This window comes from Falco punctatus (genome assembly GCF_963210335.1).
Source record: "Falco punctatus genome assembly, chromosome: 2".
NCBI classification, from domain to species: domain Eukaryota; kingdom Metazoa; phylum Chordata; class Aves; order Falconiformes; family Falconidae; genus Falco; species Falco punctatus.
Genome location: NC_137581.1, coordinates 100,602,575 through 100,629,258, shown reverse-complemented (window position 1 = coordinate 100,629,258; position 26,684 = coordinate 100,602,575). Strand labels below are relative to the sequence as shown.

The window sequence follows — 26,684 nt, the reverse complement described above, 5'->3', positions numbered from 1 at the left end:
AATGAACTTTACAACAGCAGCATTTTTTGGCTTTGGGTACTCAATCTCTCAAAAATACTTGAAAATAATATGAAGGCCAAAAAATGAGTAAATTTAGTAGTCTTGTTTTTAGTCACACATTAAAATTACAGAAAGGGCTGTTAAAAAAAAAGTAGTATCATTTTCCTTGGATATCAGCCATAATTGTTGTGTATCTGCAGATCAGGTTTTTTGTTTAGGTACTGGAAATTTATTAAAGCAAGCGTGTTATAAACAGTACTACTCCCCTAGTGGAAAGCATCTGAATTATTTTAGCAGTGAGGTCTCCAGTAGTTCCATACAAAAGACAGATAGTCTAATTCATTTAAATGAACAAAATGGTAACCACAAAGACAGAAAGAACGTACTGCTGTATCTCACCAGGATATTGACCCAGAAGCTCCAGAATATCAAACTCAAAGTCTAAAGATCTGAATGTTCCACATTAGGAAACTACAGCACATTAAAGCCTTTCAAAAGCTTAGAAATTTAGGGGAAAAGTCAGTTAGAAAAAGACTGGTTTGCCCTTACAGTACTACTATTAAGAAAAAGAGTGAGTAGGCAATTTTTGGAAACCAACTAGCAACTTCTGGAACACACTTATCTTGGGAATCTTTTGAAATTGTTCTGACAAGGCATGAAAACCATCTTCTGTTAGTAGAAACCTGAACTATCATGAATTCGGGACACTTTCCGAGCCTCCGTTCTATCAGCAAGTACAGCAAAACTAAGAAAAACTGAGGCCTTAAATCAGTCTTGAAAATGGAGAGCAGGAATGAAATTCTGAAATATGGGATTTATAAAGATTGGAGAAACCAACTTGATGATTTTCACAGAAAATATTTGAGAGCAGAATCTTCACACCAGAGCTTCTCCTATAAAACTTCATTTTTGTGGGAAACACCACCTTCCATAGTAAGTTAGACTGAAGGAGCCTCAAGGACAGTTCTGGCATAGTGTTAAAGTGTCTTGCACAGGCAAGAAATTAGGCAAAAGAAATACTTTAACTAGAACTTTCATTTGATTCTCACCTTCAATAATCCTGCTCAACATGTTTTAACCATTTCATATATTAACATTCACTACCATGGGCATAGAGAATTACCATATTAGCTTTCATGTAAGTGGAAACACCAAGTCAGCACTGTTATCAATTCACAACACTTGAGAAATCATAGTTGTACCTTGTCTTCAGATGGACAGAGATACAAATACTGGAATGTGGCAGTAATATTTTTAGAGAATCTTGGCCCAAAAACATCTTTGTCTGTTCCAAACTGGTGACGAGACTGACGAACAATAGAGTCAATAACATACAATCCAGGGACTTTATATTCCGGTTTGCACTGAAAACATACAAATAATTTTCCGTTATGCAGTGATACTAACAAGATAACATGCATTCACCTTAGATATATACCTGGGTAGAAAAAAACCAATTTGTTTTATGTGGAATTCTCTTAGTGCTTTACTTTTGTTTTGTTTATAGAAATCGAAAAGAAAGAAGAAAAACATGCTTTCACATTTGGGACAAGGTAAATATACTTAGATAGCTTGAAACAGTCTTTATCTTCTCAATCGCTGCTTTTAAAGTACCTTTAGCCTGACAACATGCAAGTGCAACAGGTCTACTACATTACAGTAGAGATGTTGTAACTCTGCAATCAACCTACCTCACACTCAACGCACCAAACTACTTCCACCAACTCTACTCTCCAGAATTTAATGCAAAGTCCTTCTCTTCAGAAGTCTCTGAATGAAAGACATTATTCTTTCTGTTCACTCAGAGGAACCTACTTTAGGCAGCATGATATGGTTTTAGCGAGTATTACATTCTAGCCTGTTGTTCTACATGCCTAGGCAAGCATGAAAACTGTCTGAAAATATGTATTATCTTAGTCAGTGAAAATTAATTTGAAGTTCAGTACTTTTAGTTTCCTCCTCAGTTGCTGGGTAAAGGAGAAAGGGGTAATGTCACTTTTTTTTTCCCCTCCCCTTCCTAATGGATAATGTAATACCCTCATAACTAAAATGAGATTATACAGACAAAGAGAAACCAAAACATATAAATTCCTAACAAAACAGAACTTTGTCCCTCAATCCCTATACACAGAAGCCTTTCCAGTTATTTACCAGCATTATTGGTAATATCTAGAAACAGATGCAGACAGTATCTTTATCAGTAGATAGTTTTTTACCTTTTTGATGAACTTCTCTACAATCTGGACAACATGCTTGTAGAGCTGGAAAATAAATACATATATTAATTAATCATTAGTCAACAGTGGCACATCATTTTAACTCTTTGTGCTTACTACCATTTAGGAAAGAGTCACATTCTAAAAAGAAGTATGTTATCAAGCTAAGTTAATCAAACACGGAGAAAAAGATTTCATGGGGGGAACAGAAAAGCCATGCTTTCTATCAGGAGTGTGTCAATGTGTAAAAGACATACTACATCTAGAGTATTAATGAGAGCTTTCTGGATTTACTCTCTAAGGAAGTCTGTTATGTTTTAATATGCTAAGGTACAGTTGCATCCTGCAACATTTAAAATTTTATTACACAGAAATCACAACACCCTAGTGGGTGTAGCATTAAAAAGCAATGATTCAAAAAAATCAAGCTGTCATTATACAACTAGTCTAAAACCAAGACGTGATATTCACCACCCACTGGTTTCTAGATAACATTCTTAACACCACCTAGAATTAAACATCCATGAAGCTAAGACTGGGAAATCCAGAGATGCATTTACTTAGAACTAAAATAATAAAACATTGCTACTGTTACAGTTTCATGTTTGTTCCTTTGTACTTTACCTTAATAGCTTTAATGGCAGCTTTTGTGATAAGAATCATTTTTGCTCGGGAAATAGGAGGTTTCATCTCCATCAGTGAAAAGAGCTAAACAGGGAAAACAAATATTAAAAATGTATTCTGAAGTCTAAGCAGTTAACCAAAAAGACAACATTTCAGACAACCAATTGATTACTGACATTGCATACGATGTATTGCCACAATGCTGGAAGGTCCTTGAGACTAACAGGCAGATCGTTCTAGGCAATGTTCAAATCTATCTTTCTTATGAACTAACCCATACTCACTGATGTACAAAATTTACATAAGGCTGCTCTCAAAGTTTTATCTGGTTCTAAAAATCAGTACCTGCTAACCCATGGTTACAGGCACTGCTAACTTATGGTATGGGAACTTGCTATTTTGCAAAAACAATATAAAACAGAAATAACTGCAGCTTGATTTAAATTAGTGTGTGTATCTGCTTACCAAACAGAAATATTAGGATGGTCCTACAGATGGCTAGACTGACACAATCCTATAATCTTAAAATAATGTGCATAAAAGTATGACAACTTTCATGCATCAAGATGATCAAATCAATACAAAGGTTTGAAATTACCCTGCTATATATAGGCACAGCAAAGGTCTTTATTGGAGATGCTCCTCATTTAGTTTGCTATGAGGACACCATGTTATTATCAAAATAACTGCACTAACTGTTTTGGAGAATCCTCTGCACTATTCTCCATATTAATGTCACTCAGTGGAAAAGTGAAATCCCCAAAGACAAAGTTTTTAGAAGTTACCAGTCTTTACAGATGGTAGTTTGAAGCATTCTGTGACTGACTTACAGAATAATTCTGATCTCATTTCTATAAACATAGCACAGACACACTATTTCAAAGAGTTTTAAACATACCAGAAGGGTGCTATTAAGACCATTAAGCACAAAAAGGGATTCTGCAGTACTAGATTTCATTATTTTATTTTTTTTTTAAAGTCTGAATTCACAGAAAGTATATTCTATCTTCAAAACATGTAGGATACAGGTAGGATGTTCAGCTCTTCAAATCTGGAAGTGTGACACTATGCAAAAAAAAACCAACAAACCCAACCCCAAACTTCATTCTCACAAATAGCATCATCACCATGACTTACATCTTGTGTGAGGAAATTTATTACAAACCACTTTCAAAGAGTCTTGAACCTAGGCATTCAGAAAAGACGCCACTCTGTCTTCCAGTATTGACCCTAACTCTGAAAAGTGTTAGTTTCACATTTCAGAAACTGAGATAAACTAAAATGTGCACACAGAACTGTCAGAGCTGATGAAAAATCCACAAAGAGCTGAACACAGAAAGATGAGGGAAGAGGGATAAGTCTTCCTCAGGACCCCAGCACCACCTGAACAGCTGCGACATTCTTACGGTATTTTGCCTTCTGTAGAGGATTTTAAGAAAATGGGGAAATAAGGGATTTGAGGAAGTTTGTTTTTAAATAACAGCCCTACAGTCTGGCACTCATAAGCATGCAAGATTATCTTCATGAACAGAAGACACCAAAAAGCAATGCGCATTTCACCACTTCCAGACCACTCTGCCTACTCTAGATCTACAGCGCATTCTATATACTCCATAAGCTGCTGTTGTAATCACATCATAAAATAACCAGTTGCACAAACTATTGTATGCTACACTAGATTTTTACGGTATACTGTGCACACTTCTGTTCTACTAGTCACTAGACCTGGAAGCGTAATCCACACTGGTTTGTCAGGATCATTCTCTCTTCTACAATCTTCCTTCCCATCTTCCAAGCAGAAAGAGAAGCCAGGACACCCCAGAACTACCTTTTAATTCTTACTTCTATATCACAGCTAATGGTGAGGTGCTCTCCTTCATTACTTATTACTGTCTATTCTTCCAATAAACTTTATTTCTTATTTAAGCTATGGCTCACTAAATGTAGAATCATTATATTGTCATGATTTGTACAACGCAAAAAAGCACAGAGATCTTCAACATTTCCTTCATACACATCATCATTTTTACCCTTGGAATATTCCCCACAAATCATAGAAAAATGGGTTTGCATTACATAATTTGATTTTCCTCTCTTCACAATTACATAAAAAATAGAGCCTTTGAATACTAGCAAAAAATGTAATAAATTTGTCACAAAGCAAAATAAGACAATAAAACTATCTTAATTTGACAGTGTAATGGAAAGTAAGATGTAATTTAAAAATTTATATATATATTTTGTTGTTAATGTAAAGCTCCAAGATACTTGTGAAGTGACCAACTTAGATTTATCCACTGTCTCAGTTAAGGAAAAAAACAATGCGTAAGATAAAAAAAAAATTGGTCAGATATTTAAAGGCACGTAAAGTGATAACAAGACTTTCAGCAATACAAAATGGAAAGCCTTACACTAATAAAACACAAAGAGCAGGCATGAAGGTATTTACTTTCTTGATTCATTTCTTGTTCTAGATTTGAAAGAAGAAAAATCATCCTTCCGAGACTGTGGTAACCTTTTTCAACACCAACATCAAGTCAAGACCATTGACTTTCCATTGCTAATATCCATAAAAGGCAAGTTCTAGTGCCAGAATATTTGATTTTTAAAGTCATCCAAGCTGCAAGACATACTTCAGGTAACATCCCTGCTTGCTGAGAAATCACAGTATGGACAAATAAAAACTGTCACGATAAAAGACAGAAGGAGAGGGGTGCCTGTGAGTTGACTTGTTTTCTTTGAAACAGCTTAATTTCAATTTTGAATTACATTCCTTTAGAATAAGTGCAAAGACTCTTGATGAATAAAGTCATTGCTATTATTAAAACTCAGGAAAATCTGTTTTAACAGGTAATGAAAAAGACACACAAAAAATAAAATTCCAAAACCCAACACCCACAAACAAACCACCAGGAAGCTTAACAAATGAAGCACAGAAGGAATAAAGGAGCCAACAACAGTAAGACAAGCACTCCATATCCTTTCCTTTACACACCAAGAAGCAACTGGTCCTCCAGAAAAAGCAGCCAGTCCCACGTATCAAGAACAAAGAACACAGCATGAATGCAGCACTTCAGCATTTATATTTCAGGAACACAACTGGAGGGAACCAGGTGGAAGAGCTCATAGCAGGACAGAAGATGACAATGAACAAGTGGCAGCAAAAAATAAAAATAAGTGCCTTGAAAGGTATCCCAGGCATGACGTTGCAACAGGGGAGAAAGGGGGGAAAAAATACAAGGAGAAACTGCCAGAGGGCAGGGAAAAGGGAAATCAGCTAGATGCACTGAAGTAGCCAGGGAGGATGCAATAAAGAATATGCTAGGTTAGAGAAGTCATTAATTAATGAACATGAAAGGTTGAAACTTGGGCTAATAGAGCAGGAATAAACAAGAGCTTTGGAACAACAGGACTGAGCAGATCACTGTAAATTGTTCCTTTGCTGTTACAGACAGCACTCTGGGCAACAGTGACAAAAACATAGTAAAAGCAATGAGGTCAGTACACATAGATATTTCCAGTTCAGGATGAACTACATCTGCAACATGCATCAAATCAAGTACCAAATATTTTTATACATGAAAGTATATTCACACACACACACACATACGTATGTATATATATGTGTGCGTATATATATGTATTCTGTCCTCTCTTCACACACACCCCCATCACTATCTCTTGGAATAGTGCATCAAAGCCTTGTTGCCTTTTTAAATTTTCTTATGATTTTAGAATACCAAATGACTTATTTTAAAGCCGATTTTTAATTAATTTTCAGTATCATAGTTACATGTGTCCAAACCATGTTTTAAAGATGGGTAAATCTAAAATTTAACAACCATACTAGCTCCTCATGGATTTTAACTGTTAGAAGGGGAAACTGTTCAGTAAGACACCATGTACTTTATATTTGCATATGTAATATAATATGTTCAATCAGACTTGGGTCTTCTTTCATACCCATTTCCCAAACCAACATATAAAAAAACCAAACGCCAAACCTACTTTCAGAGGACCATCCTTCCAGTAATACATCTAATTCCCCCAAAGGCCACCATGATCAGCTCAAGAAACAACCTAGACAAAAATTTATACTTTATTTTGAAAAATAAAAGAAATGTGATGAACATAACAAAGGCAATGATAATTTGCAGCTTGAGAGTGTTTCCAGTGTACTGCCTCACAACAGGAGCCAGTCCCTGGAATGCTCTGCCCTGTAAAACTTGACCTGATAGAAATGACTTGCTGTTTTTACTGACCATAACTTGGTGTTGGAGGAAAAAAAACTCATCACAAACCAGCCCCTGGTTGTTTCTTACCTTCCTTTCCCATATAGTAACACCACTGCCTGAAGAAAAAAGCAGTTTAGCTCTGCCTCAACTTCTACTACCTGCTGCCCCAAATCCACTCATTTGGCAATGAAAACCACCCAGGGTATCCTGTTCACATAGGGCAAGAGACACCGGGGAAAAGAAACGAAGTGAAACTAATAATAATTAATCCAAGGACTATTCAGGACTTTATTCAGTTTTGATAATTTCAATAGTTTTAAGAATTCTTCTGCTGTCTGCATGGACTCTTTTACACACAAGGAAAAACTAATGCAGAAAAACTTGTAGAAAGACACAGCCACAAAACATCATCAAAATCATTAAGGCAAAAAGGTCATAAGAAAAACTTTCCTATTTCAGTTATAATAGTCTCGCCTGTTGGAAGTAGTATAAAAAAAACCCCGTTGTTTTACACAAGCCCTAGCTTAGGATACCATTTCAATTAAAAATTTCCAAACATTTCTGGAACCTCCCTCCCTCCCTGTATTTGAAAATCTGTGCACTGTAGCTGCACATGTTCTGACAAGGAATCATTTCTTTGTTGCTTTGTATCAATCCATGTACTACAAAAAAGTGGTGGTATTAAAAAGCCTATTAAACGCAAGACAATACAAAATACTGATTCAAGACTATTTCTGTGTACTTTCCACAACAGTACAGATGTACAGGACAAAGTATCTACAAAGCCAAGAATCTCAAAGGCAGAAAATTCACATGCTCAATTTCAGGCTAATAAATGCAATTAAATAACAAAGATGAGCCACTCATTAAACCACAGCAGATAGCAAAAGGGAGACTAACCATATTGCCTGCCATTTGAAGAGCATGCTAGTAACCACCCCCAAATTAAAATTCGATATAAAGTACAGAAGTACTATAGAAAACATGTGGCAGGAGTGAACCAAGACAGCCTTCCAACTCAAACTTTAGAACCTGCTCCAGTTCACAAGCCCAGAGTGAGGTGTACTAAGAGAGGTGGGAAATGGGAGAAGGAACAGGACGACAGCCTTTAGTTTTCAGTCTTTGAAGCAGCAAATTATTAATTTCTGTCATCCTACAATTAATGCCCTTTCAGGGTCTACTTTAAACAGAAACCTACAACTATGGCTTTCTGAAGCAAAGGGGAGAACCACTTTTCAAATTTACCCACAGCCTTACCTCAGAATCCTAAAAAGAAAGCATGTCTGGGCACTGCATATCTTCAGAACAAGAGCAAGCTGAAATGTAGGAATACTATCAGCTTCACTTCATGACTGAATTCATTACAAGAAAAGCAAAACCAGACAGTGATGTGTGCATGCCAGCAGAGAAGAAACAAGAGTGCCAAGGGAAAAACTAAGACACATGGTCAGAGAAAAAGGCAGATCATACACTTTCCAAACCTGAAACTACTAAGAAAAAAGTGACAGTGTCATCCAGTGAGACTTATCCCATTGGCACAGAAGGAAAAAGACCAGGCTGATATCCTTTGGGTGTCTCAAGCCTGGTGTATGATCTTAAGTCTATTCATCTGTTTTAAGCATGAGATAACATAGTAAGAAGTTAAAAATACCTTTTGAGACTTGAACTGACATCCCTGGCTTTGCTCGCTTGCTTAAGTTCCTCTGCCATAAAAAAGCCTCTATTTACAAATAAAGAGCTACAACTCCATTTTATATACTTACTAAATAAAAGCCACAGAAAAGAAGCAGCACAGATAGAAGCATGATCTACTGAAAGAAACACAGTGTTTAGTGATTAGCGGATATTGAGCACTCAGGTCACTGTTAACAATACTCTCGGTTCAATTTTTCCTTTCTCCCGTTTTCACAGAGCAGTCTAACATGCCCTCAACAATTTCAAGTCTTAGGTGTCCAAGAACATTCCCCTAAGCAGGCTCTGTATACACATATGACACGGTCAGTAGTCTGTACATTCATGCATTATTTTTTTGTAATGTATTTTATTTATGCATTTAGAAATCACCCTACAAGTCACTTAGAGGCAATTAATTGCAGCTATTTGTTCATGTGCCTACAGAAAAAAAAAGGATGATGGAAGGCATACTAACAAGCACAGATACCATACTATTTTGTTATCAAAACACCACTGCTATTAATGCATGATCAGATCTTTAAAAGGTAGATGTTTTAAATAATACACACGGGTCCAAAGATTTGTCAGCTACATACATTTTCCTTCCTCTATTCCTCTATTTCCTTCCTTTCCCCTTCAGGTCCCCACTCCTCCTTGAGCTACTAAGAAAAGGAAAAAGATAATGGTGTCTGCTAAACTTCTGTTAAGCTATGTCTCAGAGGATCAATGTAAGTTTTAAATGCTTGACCATCACCTCTCCAGCATATCAAGTATTAGGTGCTGCAGAAGGTAAAAGATCACCACAGAATTCACGGCCATCAGGCTACATTCTTCGGAAAATAAAGTGAGATTTAAACTAGACCAGATATGAACCCCAGGCAATGAAGCTAAATAGTACTTCATCAGCTAAGCTACTTCTGTGGCCTAGAAAGACCATTCACAAATTCTGAATCACTGGGAAGAAACATCTTTACAAAAGACACTCATATGAAAATAACATCATAAAAGTACACAGAACAGAATTTTATTTTCTACACAAATATTTTTGAAATTTAACTGCCTCTCAGGATCAGTGCTGTGCTCAGAAGTCCAGCATGTCTCCTGGAAAGCTATTCATCGCATTTCTTCTCTTACCATGAATTCTCTACTAGAATGCCACAGCTTTCAGTATTCCTGGAAACAGTTCAGTCCAGTAGCAAGACACAGCTCTTTCATCACAGCGAAGAAGACCCTTCAATTACCATGATACAGTCATAAAAGCAACAAAGCAATTTCCATCCCAAAAGAGCTGCACACTACTTCAGACATCATTTTGGTCTGGGTCTCACAGTTTAGGAAAGGGACTGAACTCACTCTAAAACTCTAGCAGCACTCCCCTCTATCTTTCTCTCCCTCTGCCCCATCCAAATAGCACTTGAACTGCTGCTTAAGCACTCTCCGAGGACATCTGGGAGGCAGCACTAACTTAGAAATACATCCTTTTGCACCTACTGGAAAACAGGCATATTTTTAGGCAGCTACAACAGGTAGCAGTTTTCACTGTTTTCTTAAAGAGACAAAGGATGCCAAAATTCACAAAAGACTACGTTAATCTTTCCTCCAACCACAGATACTGGTAGTCAGGTCCTTGCTGCTTTGCCGTACAACAGAGGGAATCAAACTGGGATTCATGAGTTCCAGTAACCACTCAAGAGCCACTGTGAAGGATATCCTGCTAAACTCTATTTATAGAACCTGGAGAGGGGAGGGGAAGAACAGGGAGCAACAGATTGTAGTAGAACATGTAAAATGAAGTCTTACCATCAGCATAAGATAGCTATACCAGACCAAAATGCAACTGCTCAGTTCACTGAATATGGATAAATAGTAAAGAAGAAAACTGCAGTTCTAACTTTAAATAAACAGCCCACAAAATATCTACCCTCTTTGTGATCTAGGCATGCTCAAGTGGGATATCAATTGTTTCAGTGGTACAGATTAACTATTACCAACGTGAGACACACAATTAGGTGAATATACTGCATTACTCAATACAAATATAAGATTACAAAATAGGAAATTTGACTTTATTCTACTTCCAGCAGCAAGACCGTGAATAAATCTTTCTAACTTCTATAACCAGTAAACTATCCCTCAAGTTCTTCAGATTACAGAAAACACATATCCCCTAAATTAAAATATGAAAAGGATTAAAACCTTTATAAACCATGGTTTTGGAGTTTGGAGGGTTTTTTTAGGAAAATGTTTACTTGTTTTCTTAAAAGGTAACAAGGTTTTGCACCATTACCAGGCTATCTTTTGTGATTTACTTACACTTTACTATTAATTTAACACAACATATACACCTAACAGTACATGAATTCTAACTCATTCTTCCAGGATACAGTTTGAACTAATTTCCTCAGGGAAAATATACTACACTACATAACTGTCAAATTCCAATTATTTGGTTGGTAATATCTGCCTAGAGTTTGCTGCTTTATTGTTATCCAGCTGTACATGTTTGGTCAACACAAAAAATGTGCTTGCTCCTGTAGGAAAATGAGACTTTTTAAGACGTACACTTACTGGTAAACTTGCATTCAAAATATAGGTACAAAGAACAGGACTACAGCAATGGGCAACACAATCAAACACGATCAAATTACGCAAGCCGTGTAAGTTACCACCCATTGCCAGAGCCAAACTAATTGACTCTAAGTGTTCTCTCCCAGCTTGCCACAATTACTAAGTGTAATGCTAGCTCAAACCTCTCTAAGTTTTACCTCACAATTCACATGGGCAGCTAGGACCATATACTTATCACAATTAGCTGACAGGCAGAAACTTGTTATTTCACTGCAACATAATCATACATACTGTCAGAAGCCTATAACCCAAAGGGCAGAAACTGAACTTCCGAGTAGAATTGGAACCTAAGTCACACAAAACTACTAATGGTTTCTACTGGAGTGGATGAACAGATTCAACCAAAACAAAACAGTTCAAATTCCATAAATCCAAGTGTTGCTGACGTTCTTCTCTTCCTCCCCAAGCTCTTGGTCTGAGAAGACGACAGATACTAACCTAATAGCTTAGAAAATGCCTAATTTACAGCCATGATTGGAACTCGGACCTCCCACCATGCAAGAAATTGCTGTAATCACCAAACCCACCCTAAAAAAACCCAAACCATCCCATCACTTGAAGCAGCACATGTAGACTGGCAAAAAGCTGACAGCTGCCACTTCCACATAAGAGACAGTAAAGCCAGAAGCACATCACCTCTAACATACATGGGAAGTCCAGCACAAAACTTGTGCCTACTGCAGATTAATTTGCTATTGTAAAACCACAATTCTCTGTCTACAGTGGTATTGTACAGCCAGCAAGTTCAGGAATTCTTGACCTACAGTATATTCTGTAGATGACCCAGTCTTCACTGTTGAAGCTATTCCATTCTCAATAAAATAATCACATATTCACTGAACAGAGACTGGTACTTCTGTAGTCCTCACAACGTCTACACATTGTAGGACGTCTTCCAGACAAAATGAGTTCTCACACACTCACTAGCGTGCGCTATTCCCACCATTCTGTGAAGAACGTTGCGAGCTTTTGTAAAACAGTTCTTTCACTTTCTCTGCTTTCACTGAGCCCAGAAATGGAACAATATCTGACTGTAAATCTTACCCTCCTCACACTTTATTTCAGTATGTATTGCTTTGCATGCACAGCTTCAGGCAACACATGCTGGAAAGCTAAGAGAACAGTTTAAGATCTGGACTTTATGTTCTTAGCTAGTATCATAAACACATCTTCTGAGAAAGGACAGTAATTACACAAACCTTGAATCTATTAACATGCTAGCTTTACACATAGGTAGTCATTTGCAACCAGTCATACATACAAATGATTGCAGAATGGGCATTTTAGCAAGTATAGTTTTTCTTCCCCATAACTGATGTCCAAATAAAATCCAGTGGTTTACTACCTCTCAGCTGCCAGCCATCAGAATTTCACTCAGTATTTCTGATTGTATTGAAGAAAAGTAACATACTTCTACTACATTTGAGATGAAAATACATGAAATAAAACATGCCCATTTCTAAAACAGGGATTAGTCACAGAATACCATGAAACACTGCTTTGACTCTAAAATCATATATACTTTCACCACCGGAACAGCAGCAGAAGTGGGTTTTATTGTTTGAGAAACACTAAGTTTTATCAGGTAGCACCATGTTGAAATGAATGACATGAACGTAATCACCTGCTAAAACTTCTGTTTATATTTGGTCAGGTAAAAATATTTCTGTTCTCTGTTTACATGAAAATTGACAATCCCGCATGTGTGCAATTCTATTTTAATGCATTTGGCAAGATTGCCTTGTACCCTTCCATACCACAGCACAATACACACACAGCATGGGTGTACTGGAAACAGCACAATACACCCATAACATGGGCAAATAAATCATAAAACCATTAACAGGAGGCATATGCTATCTACTTTTCGCTTTGTACTTAGATAATTTTGTTAAGGATGAGCCGATTTTTCGGTTGTGCATGTGTATATGACAAGCAGTTGCAGAGAGTGAACTTTACACAGCATGACTTCATCACATGAGAGTAGCCTGCCATTTTTCCTGTTTCTGTTCAGCAAGCACGCACAGCAACCTAACCTTCAAAACGCATTAAACATTCTGGAATAGGTTCTGCCTTAGCTTTAACTGATTATCTGCAAGGTGAATACGCACATTCTATAGTCCGTACAGGACCTGCAAAAGTCAAATTGTCAAACTGAGGCGGAAACGTCACCTAATCTAAGAATCCTTTTAAGTTACGTGTCAAACACTTTATAAAGTAGAGGTTAGAGTATTTTGTGCTATACTATGAAAAAAACAATCGCAATCCATTTTGTTTCCAATTCCGATTAGCTGACTAAGGAATAATGATAATAAAAAAATTATCAAAAGAGGACAGGGAGCTCCCATGCACCATGAAAGGAATCTGAAAGCCTTACGCTTTCCAATCTACCTCCCGTGTCCCCAGTGCTGGGGTCGATCCCTTAGTCCCGTCCCCACGCGTCGTTTCCACACAAGAGCCAAGTCCCCTCGCAATTTCCCCTCCCGGTATTCCACCTCCAGCCTACCCTACGTGCTGCCCGTTCACATGGCAGCTCTCTCGCCAAACCGCTGCGAGGAAATATGAAAGTGCCTCGCGCCCTGAAACGCGGCTTCCCCCGCCTTAACGACCCGCACGCAACGGGAACGCCTTGCGACGGGGACCCCGGCTGGGGCGCTCTTCAGCGGGGCGAGAAGGAAATCGGGGGGGAGGGAGCACACCGGGAGGGCCCGCGGGTCCCTCAGCGCTGCCTCTGCCCCCCGGCCCGTGCGGGAAGCCGGGCTGCGGCGTCGCCCTGGGAACGCTCCCGGCCGCCGCACCCGCCGCGACGGGCCTGACCCCGCTGGCCTCCATTTTACTCAAGAGACCCGATCTCCTCCCCCGCCCGCCACTGGGGCCGGCGGGAGGCCCCGGCCCGAGCCAGGCCGAGCGCTGCCCGGGCCCTCCCCGGCGCAGGCCGCTGGCGGCGCAGCACCGGGCCCGCGCGGCCCGTAGCCGGAAGCCGAGCGCTGGGTGGGGGGGAGCGATGGCGGCCACCGTGACCCCCCCGGCCCCGCCGCGGCCCCCCGGCCCGCGCTCCCCTCCGCCGCGCTCCCCGGCTCCCACCTCCTGGTTGAAGGCGTTCACGGCCTCCATGTTGGCGGCGGCGGCGGCTGATGCGGGCGGGCGGGCGGACGCCCGCGCGGGGGAGGGGAGGGGGAGGAGGGGCAGCTCGGTCCCGCTCAGGGGCTGCGCGCGGACATGGCCGTTCGGCGGCGGCGGGGCTCGCGCTCTCCCCTCTCCCTCGCGCTCTCGGTGCGGCGTCTCGCTGGCAGGGCCCCGGCACAGACCGTCTCTCCCAGCGGGATGGCGGAGCCCACGCCGCGCACAGCACCCTGGGATCGTGCAGGCCTCCCGGCCCCGCGCCACCCACAGGAGGGGGGGAGGGGGGAGGGGGAGGAGAGGGAGGAAGCGCGCGCGGCGCGGCGCGTCCACCACGTGACCCGGGGCCGGGTTACTGCCCGGGCCCCGCCATGTCAGCGCCGGCCCCGCCCCCGGGGAGGGGAAATGGCGGGGTGAGGCCCGCGGCGCCCTGTTGCCTGGCGCTCGTTAGCCGCCGCGGTTGTTGCGTGTCTGCGGTCGTTGCCTGGCCCGGGGGCCTGAGCCCGGAGGCTGCGGGGCTCGTCCCCTTGGGCCAGGCCGCAGCTTCTGTGGCGCTGTTGGGGGCCGGGCCTGGCTCGGCTCCCTGAGGCGGTCGCTGCGGGGCGGGCTGCGTGTCTGGGCGCAGGAGCTGCGAGGGGAGCTGGGGTGAAAGCAGTGCCAGCTTCCATCTTCACACTTAAAAAATACTGTTTTTTCTACCCCCCGTAGTCGAGTCTCGCAGGTGGCACAGAGCACATGCTAAACACCGCTCTGGATAGAGCCAAGGACCGGTACCGGAGTGTGTTGAATACCTAGCATGACTGCAGTGGAAAAAACTGTGCTGCTTGCTTATATTTATAAAACAGAGCAAAACTGAAAGGCTGCTCTCTGTGTCAAGTGTTTTGCACTGATAAAGGTGATAGTTTAATAGATGACTGCATTCGTGCTAACACATGGAGTTAATGTTCATGAGGAAACTGCAGGTATGCTGCAAAGTGTAGTTTCAAGGACACTGGCTGGCTATTGGCATCTATTTAAAGAGCACATTTGTCAAGTACTACCGTAATGTGTTGGTATCGTGTCAAATCATAGCGAGTTGCAGTCTGCAGAGTGTTGGATGATACGGTATGTTCAAAATGTCATTGTTTAATATACAATTTCATTGTTTAACTGTAGCCTTGTACACCAGCAAGGGGAGTAAGCTGCAAAGAGGAGGCTCAGAATGTTACGGAAATCTCAGAAAGTCTGTTTGGCTTTCTTTTGTGTTATACTACTAAACTGTGTCTGGTGTTGGAGTTGTTAATCAAATACAGATTACTCTCAGGAGTCTCCTCTGTCATCAATATGTGACTATCCAGCAATTAGCCCTCTTTGCAGTTCAAAAAGATGTGCTTTCAGAGAAAGCTGACAGTAACAAGAACTTGTTCTACTCATTGTGAAATGTGTAAGTAGGAGTTTGTGTACAGTTATACAGCTGATATTCAGAGAAGTTTTTTAAATAAATGGGTTCTAGTGATAAATGGAAAGCTCTTACAAATGTCATCAGTATCTATAGGTTGATCTTTTATCAGAAAAAAAGTATTTGAACTTTAATAGTTCTTTTTCTAAAGAAAGCTGCTGAGCTAAGGAGCGGAGGAGCAAAGGTAATACTGCCCATCTAGTGTTGGTGTCATTGCTTTTTGTGACTTTTTTTTTTTTTCTATCTTCAACATGGTAAACTATTTCATATGTAGCTTCTACTACTGTTCTTGTTCATGTCACTCTCCAAAAATTCACAAAAGGTAGCTTGCTCTGCCACCTGAAAAATAACGAACAGCAAAAGCCAAACTGGAATACGTGGTGAGATGTTGAAAAAATGCTAATTATTTCTGTCCAGTTCTTGCATCAATTAAAAAGCATTCTGAGAACTAAGAATGGTTTCTTTGAAGGTTCTTGGCTTAGGGAGAGAGAGTGAGTGAGAATGGATTTCCTGCATTGGTGATCAGTTTTCAGGTTTGAAATCTAGATGTTAAATGGTGACAGCTGTTGAGTACCTGACACTATATTCCTTTCAGCGTATGCTTTATAATACAAATGCAGGTCTCAGCATGCTATTAGTAGCTTATACAGAGTAACAGAAAAACAAAATCTTCTCAGGACAGGAAAGGCTGCTAGTGGTTCTGGAAATTCACGTTAAATTTGGGACTTCTTTTGCCTATTAAAACTTTTTAAGGTTTATATATTATATATTTGCCTTTCATGGGGTGTTCACCACAGGTTCTAGAGGTGATTCCTCTAAGAACCAAGTGTTACATGCTTTCCGTTTTCCTCATTGCTATTTATGTATTGGATATTGTTTTATTGTGAATCTTCTTTTTTAATTGCTTTTGTAGCATGTTTGTAATCAGACTTTGTGCATAATTGGATTTTACGTAACCTGCAGTGGGAAAAAAATAACGTAGGTGTACCCCAGTGTGTTTCAGAATTGTCTAGTACAAGCGCTGGTAGCTGCTGTGCCTTGGCACTTGATGGGCTTGCTGTGTGAGTGGTTATGATTTAAAGAATCAGTCACCAATATTCGAGTGAGCGGAGGTTATCTTTATTCGACAGCGCTGGGTGCATGGGGGGGTCGCTTCACCAAAGTCATGCACACCCGAAGTGACAAACTATCTCATATTCATACAATAAAACAACAAATATTCAATTAACGCCTATACATATTCACTACCTAAACCCGCCTAGTCTCACTTCCTATGTTAATTAGCTTATCAGTCCTTCTGGCTTGCACAAATTCTTTCAAGAATTGTGGGCAGGGGTCTCCTGGACAGCATGTGGGCAGTGGTCTTTGGGAGGAAGGCCGCAGGTCTTCCTCATGGTGTACTTCTCACCCTTTGCCTGGAATGTGATGGTCTTGCAAGTTTGCAGTGTTCTTATCGGTCTGAGCTACTTTATGTCCTTGTCAACTGTTTCTTATTCTTGTTTCTTTTAGTCGCTCCCTCTAGATAACTTATAAACAGGTCCCTTGTTAGAGAAAGAGAAACAGACCCCTTCTTTCATTAGTTATTAGTATAGAAGAGTGCAATCTCCTCCTCGCAATTTGTCCTGAGTAGTGGAACTCATGGAGTAACAAAGCAAAGTGCGAGAGACCACTATATAAGCAAAGGAAAAATGTTAAATTTCCAGCAAAGTTACCATGTGACCTGTTACTCGTTTCTGTTCATTTTTGTCACCTCGTGGAGAAAAATACTAAGGACCAGGCACGGACTATCATGGAGGGAACCGAAGAAGTTACCACCCCGACATTATTCAGGACTGTGCTGGATTCACAAGTGAAGAAGTCTGTTTTTTGCATTACATGAGACTTTGCTGGATTGTTATTCCGTTATCCAATTTCTAGTTCATGTTTGTTAATAGATTGTTATTTGTTGTTTACTGGCTGTTGAGTAGTTCATCAAATTTATTGGGTGCCTAACACACGGTTTTGAAATTAATCAAAAGGGTTGGGTAACCTATAAAAAAACCCTTAAAACAATACTTACAGCAAAAATCAAATATTATAGTTTCTTAACACATTCCTTTTTGACATGCGTCACTATCATGACTAGACTATAAGGATTTTGCATGTGCGATCTTTCCAGATTTTTCCAATACATTCTGTGGGGTTTAAAATTGTGCATGCGCATGTTCAAAGGTATACATGGATCATTCGTGTGGTAAAAGATGGCTGCTGAGTGTCCAGATGAAGTCCTGGACCCATTGCCCGAGCTTACCACTCTGGTAAGTCTGTTAAGGGTAACATTTATGGCACTATGGTCAAACGACAGGTCCCTGCTTTCAATGTAATGTTTTCTCACCACCAGACCGCCGCGTCACCTGCCAGGGAAGAAGGGTCTAGAGTGCACATTTCCCCCTCTGAACATTCTGTAAGGTGAGTGTTCTCAAAACGTTTAACCTATATGGTTCATTATAAAGGGGATCAAAACCTTTTTTTTTTTTTTTTTTTTTTTTTTTTTTTCCCTGTGTTGTTTAGGCAGAGAGTGCGTTTTTCTGCTGTCACATGTCAAGAACTTATGGCGGAGGTGGAAAAGTATAAAAGGTATTGCCATATCCTCATCTATGCTTTTCTGGCAGTTTCTTTCTTTGCTATCCTATTTCTATTTTTAATCAGCCTACATTGTTATATGAATTGTTAATAGTTAATTATTTCCAAATTCTTGTTTGCTATTAAATTGTTATTGTGTTAACTATATAATCTGTATTGTCGACTGTACATTTTGGCGTACTACTCGAATTTGTTTAATGCCATTGGGTGAAACCATAGTAGCAAATTGCATGTTAGTTGTAACATGCTGAATTAATCTTATAAAACATGGAACAGCACATGGCAAAAAAAATAAGGTGGCTAATCCACATAACAAATAAAATAGGATTAGTTTTACCCAGGGGCTCCCGGGAAGTCAGGAAAACAAGTCAATGTTCCAGTCTTTTCAAGTTTGGACAGGAACATGGGCTAACTACCGTATCTCAGATGTGATTTGTTTAACTACCTCACCATTGTCATCAATTTTCAAACAACAATTGGAAACATTTAATTTACCACAAACACCTCCTTCTTCGGCTAGCAGGTAATCGAGAACCATCCTGTGTTAATAAATTGCATTTTGTATTTGAGTTGCTTGGTCTGTCAATAAGTCAAGAGCTTTAGCTGATTGATTAGTAATAATTTCCAAGACAGCCTGTAGACGAATGATACGATTCAGATTGTAGATAGGTTCTCGAGCACCGCTAATGAGTTCGTTAGGATTCCAAGTTGCAGGTCCATAATACTGTATGATACATTGGGGTGTCCATTCATTTAATAAATATCGGTACCCCCCTTTTCTTGGGAGTTTGGAAAAATCAACTTGCCACTGTTGCCCTGGCTAATTTTCAAACACATTTCGCATTGCTGAGTCACCTTTTTTATTACAGTATACAAGTTTTGCCCTATCAATTTCTGATTTAGACTTTTATATAAATTATCAGCTCCCCAATGTGTCTTATTATGTTCTGTTAGGGCTGTGGTCCATATTAAATTGGATGGTACCACTATACGACCATCCCTCAAATAAGTCCACTTATTTATTTTATCATTCATGTCCTGAATTAGCTTTAAGTTTTCTTTAGAATAGTTTGGCTCCTGATCTGTACTTACAGTTTGGATTTTACCGTCTGGTATTAAGCATAATTCCTCCTTTCCTACCTCCTCTGCTACTCATCTGGCCTCATGGTCGGCCAGGCAGTTTCCAATTTCCAAATCAGTGCCTCAATGGGCCATCTTATGTTCTTCCTTCCTGGATGACCCTCTTATAACAGGGGGCCATTCCTCACATCAAGGTCTGGCATGGCATGTTCCCACCGCTCAGCGCCTACTGGGTTGCAGCCAACAGCAGAGCTCAAGATTCTTCTTGGTGGCAAACACGGAGGCCAACCCAGTCTTGCCCTTGATTGTGGTAGGAGGTACTTGACCAACCTTATTCCTTGTACTTTGTTGTCAATGCAGAGTTTCATCTGCGCATCCCATAACAAGTCACTGTCATGGTAAAACACACAGATTTACATTAGTAGAACTACTACAGAGTGTATTTTATTTCAGTTTTTCTGCCAATATTCCCCACAGCCTTGCTGACCAAGGGATATTTTATCTGAACTAGGCAAGCCTCCCCCTTATCGTTTTTACTGTAACAGGTAAAGCATTTTTCGCCTTTCCTGGAATTTATTTCCAGATACACCTGGTTAAAATTTCTTTTACTTCAGGGAGGTCCTCTTTTCCACCTTTTTGTTGAATTAAAGATAAGCTCAAGATTTCAATTAATTGATAATTTTCAACTTGTAGGTTAATTTCTCCTTCTTTAAATGTCTACATGTTCTAATAAATCTCATCCCAACAAAGATTTTGGTGAACTTGGCATTCTTATTTGTTTTCTTAGTTTGTACTTTAAAGGTTTCAGGATGTTTTCCTGGTGGCCAGCAGCTCCCACAACTGTAACAAATTTTTTTTCACTGAAGTTCAACATCCAATAAGTTGCTTTTGTATTCACTAAAAATTCCACCTCATTTTTCCTAGTCCCTAGTTCACCAGAACCCCTTGCTGGTTCTTTAGCTTAGGGCAGTCTCGCTTCCAGTGTCCCGCTTTCCCTACAATATGCTCACTGATCCAATCCCACAGGAGAGGGGTTCACTCTTTCACTTCTGCCTGACATTCCTCCTCTGCCAGTTTAGCACTTCCCAGTTCCTTTCTATCAATGTTCCCTGTTCCTTTTATCAACTTTTCTACATCACGATTACCTAGCAACAATCAACTTGAACCTTTAGATCATCCTGATAAGTCTTTCACAACCAACTTCCAAGCATCTGAATTTCCCCATCAAAGATTCACCTTTATTCTCCTCAGACCCATTCCCTGCCCTAAAGGGGCCGTTACCGGTCCTGTTGTGCTGCAAATGCTGCAGCAATCGGGGTGACATTGTCAGGTCCTTCTGCTCAATCGTCAGCAACAGCAACCCCCTCCTCCTCACCAGCAGAAGGGTTCGGGGCAGGAGATGCTGTTCCTGCTCTGCAGGTTACACAAGCCTGCCTCTGCGACAGCACTTCTGTTTCAACTCTTTCTTACCCTGAATGCAAATCCGCTTCTTGTTGCTTTAAGTCTGTGTTCTTCCGTGTCACGCCTTCGCAGGCAAACAGCAAACACCTGCCGTGCATCCAGCGTGACTCCGCCGCACCTTCGAGCGGGTACGGGGGTTTGTACAAACTCACCCCAATACTTCAACACTTTCACAGGGTCTTTGATTCTCCACCCCACCCCCGCTTCAGGTCTTACATACATTAGTACAAGTTTTATCTTACAACGTGTTTAATGCTGGTTGCTCCATAGAAGGAACCACAACCTCCCCTCTGATCCTTTTCCGTTGCTAATATTAAGGGATCTTGTGGAGCTAAGTTAATACGACATTCTTTTGCCACTCTGGGTGATTCCTCAGAGTGAAAAACATACCAGCATACATTACTTCATCCCATTTTCCCTCTTGCCTTAAAAATAACATTAATTGTAGCAAAACATTATAATTCAGTGTCCCGTTAAGGGCCATTTTTCTCCATCCCCTAACTTATACAGGGGCCACCACTGATTACAGTATTTAACCAAAGTTCTCTTATTCACGCTTCCCCCAGGCTGCCCCCCCCATTTCCTTCCAGTGACTTAGAACACATCCCAACGGACTCTTTCTTACTATTCCACCACTTTGTTTTCCTCCCATATTATCTCTGCTATCCCAGCCACAGACCACTCTAATTTCACTTAGGGCTCTTTCTTATCCCAAGGCGTCCAAACCTTACAGTTAGGGCATTCAATTTCTTGTCCCCACCACACATACAATAATTCTTTACACCATTTACACTTTAAAACATATAGAGGTTCACATTCACCCCTTGGACGTTCAAGACAATAACCACATACCAACATTTATATCACACCTAATACAGAAATGTTTTTACATTTACAATATAAAGTAAGTACAACAATTAATATTAAGCCTACAATTATCAATCCTATATACACAGATTGACTCCAAATCATCAACGTTTCAGTTTTCAAACTAAAACACGAGTTTCCGATATTACCTAAATATCAAAACAAATACCAAAACAGAATCAAATGTCAATCCTATGTATGTGAATTGACTCCAAATTATCCAACGTTTTAGTCTTCAGACTAAAACGCAACTTACTAAATCAAAATCAAATGTATACCTGGGTGCTAGCTACCCAGCATACGCCACCCTGCCTAAGCACACAGAAATCTTATGACTTATGGACAGCTTTACAAATGGACCGGTCCCCAAAACAGAAATATCCAAAACAGTACTGTTCTAAATATAATAGTAATATAATATTTACAATTAATATAATATTTGAATAAAGATAGTACCTTTGCTCCGTAAGATGGAGCCCTTGTCTGCTCCTGCGGTGATCCAGATAAGATGAGGAGCCCCACCGGGAAAATCCCCTGGGGGTACCCTAGGGAGTCCCTGCTCTCAATGGGTCCTGCAGCCGAGCAGAGGAGGTCCCATCTGGGTCGCCAAAATGATTTAAAGAATCAGTCACCAATATTCGAGTGAGCGGAGGTTATCTTTATTCGACAGCACTGGGTGCATGGGGGGGGTCGCTTCACCAAAGTCATGCACACCCGAAGTGACAAACTCTCTCATATTCATACAATAAAACAACAAATATTCAATTAACACCTATACATATTCACTACCTAAACCCGCCTACTCTCACTTCCTATGTTAATTAGCTTATCAGTCCTTCTGGCTTGCACAAATTCTTTCAAGAATTGTGGGCAGGGGTCTCCTGGACAGCATGTGGGCAGTGGTCTTTGGGAGGAACGCCGTAGGTCTTCCTCATGGTGTACTTCTCACCCTTTGCCTGGAATGTGATGGTCTTGCAAGTTTGCAGTGTTCTTATCGGTCTGAGCTACTTTATGTCCTTGTCAACTGTTTCTTATTCTTGTTTCTTTTAGTCGCTCCCTCTAGATAACTTATAAACAGGTCCCTTGTTAGAGAAAGTTAGAGAAAGAGAAACAGACCCCTTCTTTCAAACTATATGGTTACATGACCTAATTACTATACCTACATTTTTTGAGTACATATATTTACACTTAACTTATTGTCCCTATTCCATACAATTTCTTCATATCATTAGGACCAGGTGTCTTTTTAAAAATAACAGAAATCTGAAGCCTCGGTAATTGGTACATTCTTTACGTCACCAATTCAAGAATTTAGTGCATCCTCAAAGTCAGTAACGAGGGTCTCTGAATGTTTATCATCTCTTGGGCAAACGAAAGTGCGGGCACTTTGTTCTTTAAATAAATTGTACATAGTTCATTATTCAGTTGCCTGGCTGTGCTGAGCTCTATGCCCATTCACCCACCAAGCTGAGGTCTGGTGTGGTTGTGTCTGTGCTGTAATATGGTCCTGGATCTGACTGCAGTATAGACAAATCCTGAATTATCCCTGGCAACTCTTGTTTGTTGGGAATTAAATTCTGGTTCCTGAGGGGCTGAATGTTAGGATTTGGGGGTGGGAAGGGGTGAAGTAGGTTAATTGCTGCAGCTTTAGACTTAAGTCTGGGTTTTACTAGGCCATGGCTTTGCTGTTCAAAGCAGATCTGTTTCACCAAGATAATATGCTCAGTAATTTTGAAGTAAAATTTGCCATTGCTTGTATAGTATTATGACTACTAGAGAGAGGAGATAGATAATAATGTAACTTAGTGAAAAGCACGTTCTTTTCATTAAGACTTTTGCCAATTTTACATTTAAAGGTACTTAAGCATGCAGCAGGTTTATTATTTAAAGTTGCTTTTATAACAACATTAGGCGTTGTATAAATACAGGGTGGACAATGCCCAGCATTGTGCTATGTATTTCTAAAATATAAAGGATGGTCTTTGCCTCAAAGACCGTGCAATCCAGTGTGCTCATAGAGCATTTAGTATCATTCTTGTTGTTCATGTAATACATATCTTAAACTATTTTTCCATATTTTTCCATATGACTTACGTTTAACAGTTTTGACTTGTGTTGGTGCATGAGTTTAGTTTGTTCAGCTTGCTTACTGTTGTTTCTAACAGATGGGCAATAAATGGGCACACCAATGCATGGAAATTGCTGTTCAGAACAAATGATGGTTACTTGATGTAAAGGATGCTTTTTTTTTCTTTGTGCCAGCTGATGAAATACATGTGCAAGTCTTATTCAAGCTTGTTGAAATCTGAAATGGTTTTGAATTCAGTAAGTACTTGTATTTCATTATGAATAAAATGACAAGTTTAACTGAATTTCACTTAGCTTAGGCATTAATAAAGGTTTTTACATAATGGTATGTCTGTCACTTTCTTCTGGTGATAACAGTAAGTCTTGATCTTTGAAGATGTTAAGAATCCTCAATTTTGCTCAGTCTCCTACGTTATTATTAGCATTGTGCATCATTATTGATAAAGAAAATGATTGACAACTATCATCCATGAATCATATTCCCTGTTCTTTGATTACCTGTCTCTGCCTGTCAGTGTTTCTCTGACTCATTTGATAAGGATTAGTTATCACTTGCGCATTATCACTTTCCAATTTACTGGTGTAAATTAACTTAGAGACAACTTTTTTTTTTTTGCCAGAATTTCCTGGAATACTGTGTTCTACAGAAAAGCAAACCTGGTTTTCCTGCAATGTTCGATATATTGCTGTGGCTTTATAATGTTTATTAAAATGATACTGTATATGTTCATGATTTATAAGTATTTGCAGTGTGATTGGTATGCTGGGTAGCTCTACCTCACATCATGGATGAGGGGTTTACTTAACTGTTCTCTAAGCGTTGGCATCAAATACATGTCATGCTAAAATCAGACCCCTGAAATCAATAGGTCTTTGAGGGAAGAGTTTCTTTCTCTTACTGTTTGCACTCTGACAGCAACGAACTTGTAGGCCTGGCACTGTGATTCTGTACTTGAGAATTAAACTGATGCTTGTGGATGCTGATCTGTTTTTACTGTTTGTAAACTGTTGTGTTACCGACAGGCAGACTGTAGTGGAACTGTACTTTGAAAGCCTTGTGGAAACTTCGTAGGACAGGGAGTTTTGCCTGCCTGCTTCGTTAGGTGAATCAGTGTGCAGAAGCTTTGGACAGAACTAGCTTTCAACCTGATTTTTAGTTCCACTGTAAGTACACAGGTATAGTTTAAAGCCCTGGGTTCTAGAAAGCCTTGTAAACTTTTAACAGCTGGTCACCTTAGAGGTTGTCTCTTTTCCTTTGCACTGTTGGTGTATAAGTGACCAAAGTAAAACAAGGTGGTTCTGCAGGCAGCCTTTTGATGCAGACAGATGGATCTGATGTTTGCACTTAAGATGCTCTAGCTGTGAGGTTTTCTCTTGTATTCTCAATGAATACCAGGATTTGAGCCTGGTGTCAAATAGTTCTTTCTGGCCAGGGGGTTACTTTTGAAACTACTTATTGAGGGAAGTTGGAGTAGGGGGAATTTATGGATTTTGTCTGTTGTGAGCATTTGGATTTTTATGTTCTGCTACAAAGTTACTACTGTAGACTTGCCTTTAGTGTTAAGAAAATATTTTTTTCCTACTGCTGCTGAGACTCTAAAACTGCTGTTGATGGATATCTAACCACTGAAAGGTGCAGCTTGTCTATATCTGATGCTTAGTGTAACCATTTATTTTAATATTTTGCAGACAGGAGGAAGCTTCTGCCTTTAATAAAATATTTTAGATAACTGTATGGAGATGGGACTGCCCAGTATTTACGGAGATTCCAAATCACACAGCAAGATAATAATGAGCTCACTTTGCAAGATATCTGTGCAACTCCTTACTAAGGGAATGTAGGTTTTGTACTGGAAAGTATATGGCATAGAGTACTGGTAGAAGACAAACCACCATTGAGGTTTTCTGTGCAATCTAAACTTGCTTTTGCTGGTAGACACATGAGAACAGACTTCCCATTTTGTTCTTTCATCTCACCACCCTCTTCTGCTGTGATGTGGAGACTGGCAAGGTTGTGAAACTAGGAAAGATTTTATTGTAGGTGCAAGACTGAAGATGTCAGAAATTACATCTTCTCTGATAATACTGTGGTACTGCTGTTCTTGCTGTCCTTCAGAGGCACAGAGATGCTAAGAGCTAACAGCCATTAAATAAAGACTAATTAATTCTTTTGAAAAATTATGTTTAAATGTGGCTTAAGAGATGGTGTGGATATAAAGTAAGGAAAGACAGAAATACATTATATATGATGGTTAATAATCTTTCTAGCACATTATGGGGTTTATAAGAACAACTGTAATGAATGTGTTCACATCATCACATTAAAATTCAGTGCTTTAGAAAACCTGCACAATAGGAAACAAACTTTTAAAATTAGTAGTCACAAATGGTGCTTTTTAGTGACTTTTTTGAAAAAGCCTGCAATTCTGAGGCAGCCACCATTCCATTCTGAGTATGAGGCAATTTCTAGGCATGTGTGTAAGCCAGTAGCAGTAAACATCTTAGAAATATGAAACTGTTCACCACTTGTACAACCTCTGTATCTTTCTGGTAGCTGTGATCCTAGTTCTTTATTCCATTTCTTTTTAGGTATTTTAAAACAAGGTGTTTGATTTTGGGGTTCAGTGAAAC

General features: G+C 39.9%; 1 protein-coding gene and 1 long non-coding RNA gene across 4 annotated transcripts in view; both read right to left on the bottom strand.

Annotated features, from left to right (window-relative positions):
* Nucleotides 1-14,641, bottom strand: part of SCAF4 (SR-related CTD associated factor 4) — a 47,093-nt gene extending 32,452 nt beyond the window's left edge. For all 3 annotated transcript variants that reach the window (XM_080376535.1, XM_080376536.1, XM_080376537.1), the window contains exons 1-4: nt 14,462-14,641; nt 2,841-2,924; nt 2,217-2,261; nt 1,203-1,364 (exon numbers count right to left, since the gene is read on the bottom strand). In XM_080376535.1, the coding sequence (XP_080232661.1) occupies nt 1,203-1,364; nt 2,217-2,261; nt 2,841-2,924; nt 14,462-14,491 (321 nt within the window). In that variant the 5' untranslated portion in view covers nt 14,492-14,641. The remainder of the gene's footprint in view (nt 1-1,202; nt 1,365-2,216; nt 2,262-2,840; nt 2,925-14,461) is intronic.
* Nucleotides 14,642-15,546: 905 nt separating this feature from the next.
* On the bottom strand, nt 15,547-23,084 carry LOC308059355. Its single transcript, XR_013926213.1, has 2 exons — nt 18,955-23,084; nt 15,547-18,804 (listed from the first exon to the last, which is right to left on the bottom strand). It is a non-coding gene; the product is annotated as an uncharacterized lncRNA (long non-coding RNA).
* Nucleotides 23,085-26,684: the final 3,600 nt, after the last annotated feature.